Raw genomic sequence first — 13,969 nt, forward strand, 5'->3', positions numbered from 1 at the left:
TATATAAATAATATAACTTTATACAGCTTATATTATATAAGAAGCATATCCAAGTGCCTTAGTGAACGGAGTGGTTTGAGGGGTATGGAGAATCTAGCATATGTGTTACTTGTTTTAAATCATCTTCCCTAAAACGCTTAAAACTTAGTTAGTTTTCTCCTAATTGTATTTAGTAGCTGAATGCTTTCCAATTCATTTTTGGATATCATTCTGTGATACGGCATATAGGTATATTGGACGGCTGTATATAATTGCTAATCTAAATCTCGTAGGCTAGATGCACGTGCAAGTTTCAACACCAAAATGCGGTACCTTACGGAAAATGCTTTGCTCATAATATTTATTGTAAGAATGCAATGCCTATGTCAGTAAATAGATGTTCATCCTATTTTGCAGAAGATGATCCCCCGGACTGTGAAATTGAGTCGGATTCGATGTTGTTAAATCGGGAAGGTAAAGTACAAATAGAAAAAATTATAGTAACGGTTTTATATTAAGTCTATTCATACGGAAATTGACAGCTCGAAAATAATGAAGTATATTCTTAGCACAAGGAAATGGATAAATTGACGGTATGTGGGCTGATTGTAAAACACTAAACACATCAATATTTAATTACAAGATTTGTTTTCTTCTCAGTAATACATTGACTCCTCAACTATCTAACGAAAATCCCTCAAAAACCAAATTTCATACTCGATCGCCGTACAGCTTGACACTACAATAAATATTTGTTGCTAAAAGCCATTTGTCAAGGAATCGAAGCAAAGTTGGACTTTTTTTCTTTTAGGTTTTGCAAAGTTAGACACAAGTGATATTCAGGAAAGTAAAAAAATCTATCCAATAAAGCCTTTATAGGTTTGATTTTAACTGGATGATTGTTCTTATAACCATTACTGTTATATTACCATATTTGAAGAGAATTGTAAATATTTATTTGGTGTCCGCTTTACAATGTTGTCACAGGAACGTGTCACAAGAACTATTTGTTTCGAAGTTAAACAATATAGTTATTGATCTTTATTACTTCACAGATGCAGATCTATTTGGACTCTGTCCAGCATGGGACGAGTTTTACCTCGTCCGTTGCAATGAATGCCATAAGGTACTCAAACCAATGGCTCTTAAGCATCATATTGGTAAGTTCAAGGCCTTTAACTTAGTTATACCTAGCTTAGGACACTTTATTATAGACGATGTAGTTTTAGTTGTTCGGTTTGACTTTAAAAAGGTGAAGGGTCTTGAATATCGATAATATTGTGTCATTACGATATGTTTTATGTAAAATACTTCATGTTACAGAATTTCGACACTCTAGATCATCACGATCGCCGTCGACGACGTCTTCGGAGACATCAATTGAAGCAATTAATTCAAAAAGTTTCTCTTTTAAATATCACAGTAGTAGCAGTAGTAGTACGGCCAGCAGTGCCAGCACCAGTCGAAATAAGCCTGCGTCCGTTAAGGTATGCCCTATAAATAGTTATGAAAACATATTTCTGGTATGTTATATTAAAGGTAAAGTTACTATTAAAGAGATAAATAAATTTGCCGAAATAGTACCATTTCAATTAGCTCTGAGAAACATGTATACATGTTTTCCTATCGTTAACAGGTAAAATTAACTACCAAAGTTGCCACCAAGGAGGTAAATAGGGATAGAGAGGTTAACTTGATTCGTTCCCAGAATTTCCAAGACAACCCTGCTTACGGCTGCCAATCATCAACCGGCAAAGAAGATAGTGAGCAGTCGAGCAGCTCAAGTAGTTCGGTCAACTCTCCGGCCGATAGTGCCAAGACGCTCGAGATACCAGGTTCGATATCGAGCTCGGTTTTTAGTTTACGGGGTAGAAGTCCGACCATCTCAGAAGATCGCGTACTCGCTACGCCTGGTAAGAATATGTTCGTCGTTCTGAGAATATTGCTTGAGGACTGCTTTGTGCTGGTACTCACAACACAAGTGTGTTACAGTTATAAAGTTAAGCTACAGACACTGTTTAAAATGGTTGGTAATTTGTCAGTTGGATTCTTATCAGTTCTTACTTTCATTCTCTATTAGTTGTTGTCTTGACAAAGACTCTGCTGGTCAACCCGAACTCATCAACTTGTTCTTTGCTCACACCCGACCGAACCACCGCAACAGACTCCCTCAAACGGCCGCTCGCGGCGATTCCTGATAGCACATTGCCCTCAATTAAGAAGAAATTTTTGCCTTGTAAAGACCGTGAATACGACCCAAACAAACACTGTGGAGTCATTACTTCCGATACGGGTATGTATTGACAACGAACGAGACTTTCATGACGCCGTGTCCTACTATAATATTGAGTAAATAATCAAACAAATTTAGTCTATATTTTTAATTGAAACTTATCACAAGGAATTGACCATGATTTCACTCTTTTAAAGGCAGAACTTAATATTGTATGTACTTCTTAGGCAAACCGTGCACACGTTCGTTGACGTGTAAGACGCATTCGCTAAGCCTTCGACGTGGAGTACCTGGTAGGCTGAAGGGTTTCGACGATCTCCTTGCAGAGAACCGTGCCGCGAAAGAACAAAAGCCTCCTGTAAACATTACGTCTGGGGATTCTGCTCCACAACTATCTCCTCCAGCGGTACATCCCAGTCAGTTAGTTCTGCCTCCGTCACCTTCTGCGGTAAACGTAATAGATGCGCCAGCGCATAGTTCGCCTGTTGGCGACGAGCACATTTCATTACACCATTCTCCGAATGGGCCCTTAGTACCATCGTTAATGCAACAACAGCAACAACATCCAAGTCCAGCTTCGTCTCGATCGACATCACCCTCGTCACAAGTGGTATTAGCCACACCGGATGGCAAATTGACTTTACCCGTTATACGCTTATCTGGATCACCACCACCGCCGCCGCCTCAGCTTGTGCGCCATGATCCTGGACCTCCTCTTGCACAGCAGCTGGCTCAATCAGGTGTCGGAGGATTAGGGGCGGCAGCCGCAGCAGCTGCTGTAAGCGTTGTAGGGCCGGTGGGTGGTGTCCTGGCAGGCATGGCCAAAAATAAAACAGGCGGAGTGCGTGGGGGAGGACTATTATCGAGTCTGCGGAGCGCTGCGTCGCCCGTCCGATCTCTAGCTGTGCCCGCCGAAAATACCAGTCACAATTTTACAGCAGGTGTACAGCCTAAACCAGCTGCCATGTGCACATTCGGAATGCGTGTGCTTAGTTCGTCAAATGTGGTGTTGCTTGATCGACGGTGGGACGCAACCAGAGGGGCGCTGGCAGCTGCTTTGAGTCCGCAGATATTACCAAGTGGGCAAACCTCGTTGCTGATCAATCGACAGGGAACTGGCAGCAGCGCTAATGTGGGGGGTCCAACGACAGGAACAGCGGGTTCACGACGGAGGGTTAAAGGGGCCCCAACGAGACCCGCATCACCGAAACAACAACAACAACAACTGGCTAGAAAACTATTGTCCAGTGTACGCGTTGGTGTCTCAGGCCTTTCAAGCTTAAGCATGGTTTCTCCTCCTGGACAGCTGCCCCCAGCTCAACTCACAGCTGGCCAGTGAATCGCGCGAGAGAGACGCGTCACATTCCTACTTTGGCTAAAAGGTATACCTACGCATACGTCTATTTCGTACATAATACCATTCTGGTCAAAAAGTAGCATCAGCTTTGCTCAAAAACCAGAGAATGCGTTCAGTGATCTGGATTTATTGCGCATTTTATGCAGCTTCTTTAGAAAATAATACAACAATAGCATACATTCGTACTTTCCCCTTCGAAACGCTTATTAAATGCAGATTGGCTTCACTAAAATAATTCTTTCACTAATTTTCCTTTACTTTTATGTCAAATCTACTCTTTTCAAGTATTTAATAGGACTTGGAGAGCATGCAGGTCGGGCTGAAAGATAGAGGCATTGCAATAAATCAGTATTAGAACAGCGCGTAGATCAATAGTTTATAATAGTGCGTAAGCTATTAAGTTGCCTTTTGTCGCTCTGTTGTCCTAAACAAAATACCTTTAGTCCATATTTTTCAAACATGTCGGTGCTCTTTTGTGACGATAGGGCCGTACTACGAAAATTCATTGCTCGCAGTGACCGACACGATTTGTCGTTGCTTTCCACAGTTAGCGTTTCTAGGGCAAAGGCTTTTCGAGAGTGATTCCCTTGTTGCCATCCCGGAAACGACTGTAACATTTTGTAATAAAAGTTGACTACCACTTTACACTGTATGATGCAGATTTTCTGCTTCGACCTGTGCATGACGTCAGTTACCTTTTCTTCACAGTTCATAATGCAGAAAATGGAGGTACAACTGGTTCAAGTGAATCCATATTTAGCTTGAGCAGGGGTGGTTAGTGCTACTTTCAATAAAAAGTGAGTGAACCTAACTTTTTGTTTTACGCAAAACACGAAGGTGATGTTACTTCTTGAGCAAATTGGCATAATTCCAAAATTTTCCAAAATGGGAAAATTACATCGATCCATTTTATATAAACCGCATGTGTATATACATGTCACAATAAATTTTGGTATTTGTGTTGTATCGATAATCAATATAGGCAAATGGAGAAATTGAGTCATTTCAATGACCCAATTTCCAACTCTTTCACAACTTCCACCATAAAAAGAAATTTATATTTGACTTTTGCAGCTCCCAAGCGGATTTCTGTGTAACAAGATCATCGGTGCATTAATCAAGTCAGCCATCCTGCTTGTTGATCGCTGATCAAAGAAGTGTTGTTTCGACAATAATCTCGGCAAACGTAGTCTTTAAGCCTAAGTCTGAGTTTCAGCGTTATTGCTATCTTCTCGAGACGATTGCAGCTAATGAAGCAGTAATGATCAAAAAAGATTAACTCAGTCAGTTTAATTTACTGGCATGTGGTCCCGATCGCCGGTACCGATGCATCACAGTCTACAACACTTTTGTCTTAAACAGCCCTATTTTGTCATATCCACTCCAAAATGATAAAAAAAAGTACGTATTTAGGAAAACAGTTGTGGCATATGTGAATACTAAATGCAATCCTTTTTGGGGTGAATGCCTGATCTACTTCACAGTGGCACTCAGAGAAAGGAAAACAATAAGTAATAATAACTTGAATTGATCAACAGGAAACCAAATATTTTAATAATTAGTTTGTTTTTAACTTATTAATGGCCAAACAGCTAACACGGGGTAGGCGATAAAAAACATAAATATTTTTGGCAACAGTGAGTATCTAAACCGCACTGATGTGTTATCGCATCTTACCGTCGCCTCCTGTAGTTTATACGGAAAAAAAAACGATTGTTCATAGTCATATTGTATAGGCGTCAATCTCACAGTAAGGAGACAGACAAGGCCAAATCTAAATTTCTTTACAGAGGAAAAGTTCTTTGTATGTGTAAAGTAATAACAACAAACGAACGTATTATAAGGAAATCAACTGCTATAAACATATAACACCAAATGTTCCAATTTCAGTATCAAATGGTTGTCCGACCTTTTTCACCAGACCGAAAGCTACTTTCAATAATATCAGTAGTTCCTTTTATGGGCGTTACTGGTGACAGATTTGACGCCGACAAGTAAGAGTGATTAAGACCACATGGTTTGCTGATTTTAAATAGACTCGGAACAAAGTTATTATAGTATCGCATTGGAGACAAGTGGCGTGTAAAGTTTATTAATAAAAACGGATACAATTAACAAATGCCGGCGGTAGAATCTGAAAAGTAGAGCTATACACTGCTCTCATGCTACTTTTTTTTTCAACTACCTATAGTTTCACAGCTAGTGTCACTTTTTATTTCGTAGTTTCGTAAAACGAGTGTATCGTTAGTTCCATTTTTGTGAAAAAGTAAATGTCCACAAAAATTGGAAAAACTGCCCCTTCAACAGAGCGTGAAAATATATGTTCACTGAGATCATCTTAAATTCATTTTGCCCGATGCACTGAATTTAGTTCTTATCTACACAAGAAGTTACGAAGTTAACAAGGTAACTGACTTTCGTTTCCTTCCGCGCATGTAAGCACAAACACATATATAAAAACCAGCGATGGTTTTAAGTTATATTCCAAGTGTCGGCCAGCGATGGTTTTAAGTTATGTTCCAAGTGTCGGCTTAAGTCTTGTCACGAACGAACTAGCCACCTAATTATACACAACGATGCCGATGCTGATATTGTGGTATCTACGGAGAACACATCAAAACGCTTAAAATCAAACAAAATCTGCATTATGACATAGATGTTAATTAGAAGGCGGCAATCGGATATATACTAGCCAAGCAAGAGTTATCAAGCTCAGTTAGTCATATTTTTTACCGCTAAGAGACACCTCCGAGGTTAATTGTGGTAGAATGATAGCGTGATTGTCGGCATTAAAGCTACCGAAATTCGAACCTTTTTATTAAAAAGAATCATGTCAAAAAACACATGTCACAGAAAGGGCTGTCCAAGTTATAGAACTTCAAAAAAAAACAAAGCAAACCGACTAGAAATGCGAAGTTATTTGCATTTATTTGCAGGTGGACTGTTAATTAAGGAATTAATGGTTTCTTATTGTAATCCGTTTTGCATTGCGCATAGAGCTTGAACCTATCCGAACAACCTAAAATAAACGAGTTGCTGTAGCATTGTAAATTCGCTACTCCTGAAGTATTAAAACAAATCCATTTCTAAAAGTGGAAATGTAGATCATTTATCAGTTTTGTAGTGATAAAGAGGAAGGCAAGAATGATTCGCCGTAAATGGTTCCTCCTGCTAAGCAGGGAGGACAAAAGTAAACGTGAAAACGCTGTAATGGTTGTGGTAATTGGGGCTAAATTTTACCATCGTAACCAATATTTTATGTGTGGTTATTAAGAAAAAGCACTGAATTAAACTACAATAGATAATGATAATCACGCGTGTAATCCAATGCGATGAGATCTCTAGCTTTCCGAATTTGAATTGTAACTAAGCGGCATTACAAGCGATACTCCTGTTCTTTTAATAGCGTTCCGTTGTTCCTGTTATACGGATGCAAACGTTTACTGAATACACAACTTATGAATAGGTGAACGAGTGGGTTATGCGATGTCGGGTTAATTCTTGATAGGAAGTCACATTGCGTCCATGTTTAGTTTCACCTAGGATGCGTAGTTTAAGAAGCGCAAATGGTAGGAACTTCATTGCCTTCAGCATTAGTTCCGAGGAAACTAAGTGACTGGAGTCGCCAATGATAAAAACAGTACCTTATTAACGTTATCATTATTTTGGTAAGGATAGTAAGAACTAAAAGAACAAGAACAACACAAAGTAAGTTACGATGAAGTAGAGTGACAGACAACAAAGAACAACAAGAATGTGATAGTGCATAGTGGGGAGAAGAAGCTATAACAATAACAACAATATGATACACAATTATTTATTTAAACAAAATGTTCTAAAATGCGATGTAACACAGCAAAGTATGAAAGAAGGGCATAAAGGGGACATCATACAAACAAAAAGAAAAAAGTAACCCATCGATAAGAAGAAAGAAAGAACTGACGAAGTTTAGGTCTGTGTGTGTCTGTATGACTGTTTCTGTTAATAGAACGGTTCAAATATAGAGCTGCTGTGGTGCAACTAGAAAAGACGATTTGTACAACAATAGTAATTATTATTTATAGTAACTTCATAGGTGTACTTCAATTTGAGACTTGATATAAGAGGAACATTCACTTTACAAGAAAAATTTAATGAGGGTACTCAAAATTAACATAATATTGAATCATAATAATAAGAATAATAGACATAATAATAATCGATAAAACTAGTTCTAAAAAAGAGTTATCATCGTGCGATAATCGATGCGGAATAGCTGGTATCGATTAGTGAAAGTCATACCCACAAATAATTGTGATAGTAATTTAAAATTCGAACGTCGATGAGTTTATCATGAGCATCTATTGTTACTAATTACAGGGCAACAACAACCTCTAGTAAATACATAAAAGCATATGAACGTATACGGATACATATAAGAAATGAGAAAGAAGCAGTGACTCTGATATATATCGGTAAACGATGATGAAAAATTAATAGCGACGAGATGGTAGTCGGAAGAAACTCGAGAGTTTCGAAACGCCTGATGAATACTAAGAAACTGCACAATGTTCGGTACCGGCGAGACGGCGGGATCTTTTGAGATCAAGCGGGCGAGCGATCAATTGAGTTCATGACATCCGAGTATATAATAGACGACAACTTCGCGGCGCACACTTATTAGAATTATAATTATTATTATTTGCTGGTATGTATATCTGTATTTGTTAAATCGATGTATACAGTAAACAGAGTGAGTGGTTGGTATTACTGAATAATAATAATAATTATTATTATTATAATAATAATAACGTTCATTGGTCTCTCTAAGTATGATGAGGGGATGATACAATGCGAAAGGGCAAGAGAGAGAGCATATAAAGGAGTGACGATTGATAGAATAGTTCGGGGGAAAGAAGGTACGGGTTAGCAAGCGCTCCGACTGCTATTGGTTTCATAGATAGCATTAAATGATTACCAGGTTTATAATTAAGAACGCCAAGGTTATTGAATCATTTCAGCAAAAATAACAACTAACAATTATTACCGATTACAAAAAAATGAAATCGACATTTTTTAAATAAAAATTATTGTTTTTTAAAGAATTTTCTTTTCTGAAATAAAGTGGACGGCGACGACTGCAAAAAGAAGCTAAAATTGAATGATGATGAAAAGCAAGAATGAGAATGGTGACTCTCCGAATTGTTAGTTATAGCATTATGTAATTCTCATGGATGTGCTAGTTAGCTTTTATTGGAAACGCTGATGACAAAAATACACTAAAAGTTAATTCAACAAAGAACATGTAAGGATATTATGTAAAACTTATAATAACATTAACTATTGGCATAATCTGCAAAATCCTTAGTGTGATTGTCGAATCGCCAACTACACGCAAGTGGACGGAGCGTAAAGCAAAGCTGAAGCAGATGATAAGATGATGGTGACGGTGAAACTGATAATGCCTGACAGCTGTACCGAACGCAGAACACTTATTAAATGATAAATGCTAACCCGCTTGTCGTACCATGAGAGTATATATAATTGACGAGTGCAGTACGGGATAAATGAATAAACGAAACTATAAAATATAGGAGTATAAAAGCAAAATGGCGACACCACATAAGCAAATAGGAGCCCGGGAATGAATTTGCTAAAACTATTTCTCCGTCCGCGAGTAGCTGACAATTTCGGTTTATGCATATGTGTTATATATATGAAGTAAAAAGATAACGGGACGACAGTATTCAATGGGTGGTCTCTCCATGAGTAAATCTGGTAATTTTGTTGTGGAATATTCCTTTGGGTATTTTTGCTGTGCGTTAGTGAAGACTAACCTACAACTACTAGCGTCTTTTTTAGTGTTTAAGCTTTCTGTAAAAAAATAGCTGGTGTATTATAGCGGAATAACTATGACGGAGAAGTATAAGCAGAAAATAATTGTACTGTACATAAAAAAAAATTGAACATGTTGAAGAATCGATAAAGGTGATGATGCTACTAGTTACGGTGACGATATCGATGACATTAATAAAATTCATTCGTATTATATATGGTCATTCGGAACGGAAATAACTGTCAGCCTTCTCATTTATGACAACACGTGCAACGTTTTAAGTCGGACTATATTTCTCTTCTAACGAAATGAAACGGTATTAATTGAAATTATTTAAACATCTATTTATTAAAACATCCATTTGTTACATACTTTAAAAATCAACTAGCCAATAATATAGAGTAAAGCCTGTACATACATACGCAGTGCAGTGGCTACATCCAGGCGGCTTCCAAATTAAAATTCTTGTCGTAAAATACAATCGCAGTCTCCAATCAGATATAAAGTACGTAATCAGAGATAGTTTATCTATCGACATCAAGAGTATAGCATCGTCATATTGGAATCATGAACGTTCACGTCACATGGAAGTGTTCTACGTTGTTGTCAGTAATGATACTGCTTTCACAGAAATTCAGAAACACTTACGTGCATCAGCGCGAAAAATTCACAAAAATTTTCTGAAAAATTCCAGCATTCATCAAGAAGGCATTTTAGTGTATACTTAATTATGCCAGTATCTCTATTCAGAATTTAGCAACCAGTTTTCTAAACGTGCATATTTCATCATTTGCGTGGATCCTAAATAGTGTCGTATACGATTAATCTCAGACGGAACATCTATGGAAACGAAAACGGTAAGAGCTTTCTTTGCTCCCCTGTCTTCCTTATTTCTTAGTATAAACGAATCCGCTATTTCAAATTCTTTTTGAACTAGAAAACTCGTACTTTCGATGCAAACATGAGTCAGAGCGGACTCATACTCTATCCGAGGCTTGTTTCTCATTTAGCAATGATCATTTTTGTTTTGTAAATGTGATAAAAGTGCGAGCCAATGCTAAACTTCTGCCATTCAGAGGGTAACTTGTTCATTTCGCTCCTGTACAAGTTATGGATACAAGAGTCTATGAAGTGATGAAAGGCAATCTCGACGTCACGTCGAGGATTGGATAATTTTCCTACTATAGTGTTGTCGAAATTTTGAAAAAATTATCATGCGTAAGCGTAATGTATAGATATAGAATGACAGAAAACTTCTAATTGAAACCCTCGAATTTTTAACATTGTGTTTCTTGGCATGCGCTGTCATGCAATAAAAGTGGTTCGCTAGTTTTGGCTGCTTAATATGAAATTCTTTTCCATCATGTCCTCCATTTATGAACAGCACACTTCAGCCGTAAGAAAGCTTTAGTGAGCAATCCTTGGATAAACAACTAAACAGACGCTATAAGCACCTGTGCATTCGCTTCAGAATGATGTTCCGTCGGTTCAACTCTATCCATTCCTCAATGTGACTATCAGTGGTGATTTCAGAAAACCAACTTTTTATTACAAGAACTATTCCTCAAGAAATGTGAAAAAAAGAAAATGAAAAAAATGATTGTGCCTGTTCTTAATTTTTGTTCAAGCTACGCGGCATTGATTTATCCAATTTTTTTACTTCATTGATTTGACCGAGGCGAACAAGTATGAAACTTTTACATACACTAAGTCTATGTGCTAACACCCGCACACTTTAAAATGAATCGGTCTCCAATGCAACTCTCAACTCTTCATTATTCATCTCCACAGGGGTGTTCCACAAGACTTAATTTTGACCTCAAACTTTGCTTCTCTTTTTTTTTTGAACCATGGCCGTACTGCGCTTTAATTACGAGACCTTTATCGAGTATAAGGTTTATACGGTAAGCTGTCTGCGACTCTGTAGTTTCAAGACATAACTCCTATTCCTTAATCACTCACTGCACTATTGTCAAATACTCCCATACAGATATAGATAATTATTGTTTGTCACGTTTCATACTCAGCGACAACATTTATATATATATATACATATAGCGTATATATATGTAATGCTCAAATTTAAAAGAAGAGCAACCAAATGTCATTTTGATGTTGCGCGCCGTAGAGGTTTTGCGACACACTTCAGGTTTGACACGTATATGGGGCCATTTATTACAAAGATGTACCAGTTATTCTATAGCGTGACGTGCGCCTTGCATCAAATGAGTTAATCTCCATAAAGTTGAACCTCGTACAACGCTCCTTGAAGCACAAAATAAATTGTCTTTTAATTCTGTCCAACCTAGCTTTAATTTGAATTCGCTTAAAATGACTACATAGAACACATCAGGAAGCCTAAGTCTCATATACCAAATAGTTCCTTAAGGGTTTTTGAGTAAACTAAGTTGTCAACTTTACTTAGGTGATATGGAGGACTCACTGACACAGACTTAAGCACTATTGAATAGCTCAAAGGCTCAATTTTCCAACTTTACCAGCACCCTTGTAGGCGTGCTCAACTGTTCGACTCTTCAAAGATCCTCCTGTGAAAAATCAAACCACTGCATCCGTTTGAAATGCTGCTTGTCCCGTGGTATCTAAATCTCGGCTAATTTTTTGGATATAAAAGAAGCGAAGGCGCTGTATATGTATAGCTTTGTTCGTTCAAAGTATCTACCTTTTTAGTGGACTTCCAAAAACCACTTGACATAAGTAAAAACGACATGTAGTCACGATATTAAAGCTCTCACTGCACTGATATTCAACCGCAATTGTGCGAGCGTTTTATGTATACATATATGTAAGTATATTCTCGAAAAAGATTCATCTAACGTGCAGAGAAATATGCATCACTCAGGATAATAAAATACGTTTCGTAAAGTGTACACCGTCTAGCAGAGATGTGTACGGTGAATCTCATTCTAGCATGCAGAAGGCTTACATAGCAAGGTGCTTTTTCCAGCTACAAAACACGAAAAACAAGTCAAGTAAGTAGATCGCTTTTAATGTAACTGAAAATAGGCTGTTTATAAGGTTGTTACAGAAAAAAAACAATATTTTACCAAAACGCTACCTATATCCTTGTGTAAGTCAATGGCATACCTTCCTTGGTTATATTATAGTTAACAATTATAGATTAAAACGCAATTAGAGTTAACTTACGCAGGCTTTTTGGTTCGTCGTTTTATTGTGTATTTTTTGTATCGTGTACCATGCAAAGGTATGGTTTACAGTGTTTAACTATTTCGATGAATATTCTTTCAACGTTTTTTCAATTGAGGATCTTAAGTTATATAACCTAACAACGATAAAAGATTAGATCCTGCAAAATGAAGGCGTATATAATTACTAGTATACGTTGGAATGTACTCATACTGCTCTTTGAGCTGAAAACAGCATTAGATATTTAACACGTTGTACAATGAAACAACTACAACTAGGATGATCCATAGTATATATATTATGACATTGGAAATAGTTTTTATAATAGCATATTTTAGTAAAAGTGTTAACTTTACTGCGCGTTTTTGATCCGTGACAAAATTGAATCGACTGAAGGTTACGGTGCATTGATATATTCCCTATTTTTGGCTTCGGAATAGCTTCTGCTCCGCCTGTGTAAAATATATACTTGCCAGAGAGTTTTTTAAAATAATAAATAGCTTTAGCCTCAAAGTATGGCGCGCAAAATATGGCACCCCAATTTGGACAGGTTTTGGCGGATTATAACGAGCATGCGTTCATCCGCCACTATTTGTAGTAGAAAAACAGCTTATTTCTTAAAAAGGAACAAACTGGTTATGGTGAAAACTAAGAACTAATGCGTCGTTTTCACAAACTGAGTTAAAATGAGCTATTAATTACCCTATTCGTGCTGGCTAGCCGTGACTTGTGATTTTTTCCGGTTTCTAAAATAACGGCCTATGCTATTGCTAACTTCCATGCAGCTTTTAGTAATCAGAAGATTTCTATGAGGCAAACCAGAAGATCCTTAATAGGTTTTAAATTTAAAAGGCTCACAAATGCATAAAATTGGCTCAAAAAGCAATTTTTGTTATAAACATGTTTTTCGTAGAAAAATGTTGATTGTTGATTAAATCGTCCAAATATGTCTCAATACGCCAGATATGCTAGTTTTTTTTGAAGCTTTTAGAGATCCTCGTTTTGAACCCCTACATTTTTGAAACTTTAGGCTCCACCAACCATCTGCCTAAACTTAAATTCCAACAGAATTTTTTGCATGTGGCATATTTGAGCGACATCATGAGTTTATATTAAACTAATATCATTTGACGCATAGTCACTATTAAATTTTTTTTTGTGGATTAACAATGGAATATTTTAACTATGGCTAGCGGGTAATTTAGATTCGGAACCAAAACTATAATCGGAATAACACTTATATTGAATAAGCATGACCATCGTGGATGACGCTTCTAGCACATGTTGGAAATTTCATTGAAATATTTTTACTCAGGTACAGTCCTAAAAACAAAGCACCAAAAAAAAGTTCCAATTTAGGTACCGTACCTTGTATATATTCGAACTCAAGTAAGAGCTTTGTAAAACTTTAGAAAAGACG

The 13,969-nt window shown here is 37.2% G+C and overlaps 1 protein-coding gene across 3 annotated transcripts in view; it reads left to right on the top strand.

Moving 5' to 3' along the window:
- The window catches only part of LOC111266255 (uncharacterized), a 10,499-nt gene extending 876 nt beyond the window's left edge, over window positions 1-9,623 (top strand). The window contains exons 2-9 of one of the 3 annotated variants that reach the window (XR_002683977.2): window positions 397-453; window positions 1,035-1,139; window positions 1,303-1,466; window positions 1,616-1,892; window positions 2,060-2,272; window positions 2,440-3,594; window positions 4,278-4,366; window positions 4,644-9,623. Coding sequence is in view for 1 of the 3 variants with exons in the window: in XM_022843582.2 (XP_022699317.1) it covers window positions 397-453; window positions 1,035-1,139; window positions 1,303-1,466; window positions 1,616-1,892; window positions 2,060-2,272; window positions 2,440-3,551 (1,928 nt within the window). In the remaining 2 variants the exon portion in view is untranslated. Of the gene's footprint in view, window positions 1-396; window positions 454-1,034; window positions 1,140-1,302; window positions 1,467-1,615; window positions 1,893-2,059; window positions 2,273-2,439; window positions 4,367-4,643 lie in introns of all 3 variants that reach the window. The other 2 variants (XR_002683976.2, XM_022843582.2) reach the window with 2 other exon arrangements.
- Window positions 9,624-13,969: the final 4,346 nt, after the last annotated feature.

Source organism: Varroa jacobsoni, unplaced genomic scaffold (assembly GCF_002532875.2).
Source record: "Varroa jacobsoni isolate VJ856 unplaced genomic scaffold, vjacob_1.0 scaffold_1066, whole genome shotgun sequence".
Lineage (NCBI taxonomy): Eukaryota > Metazoa > Arthropoda > Arachnida > Mesostigmata > Varroidae > Varroa > Varroa jacobsoni.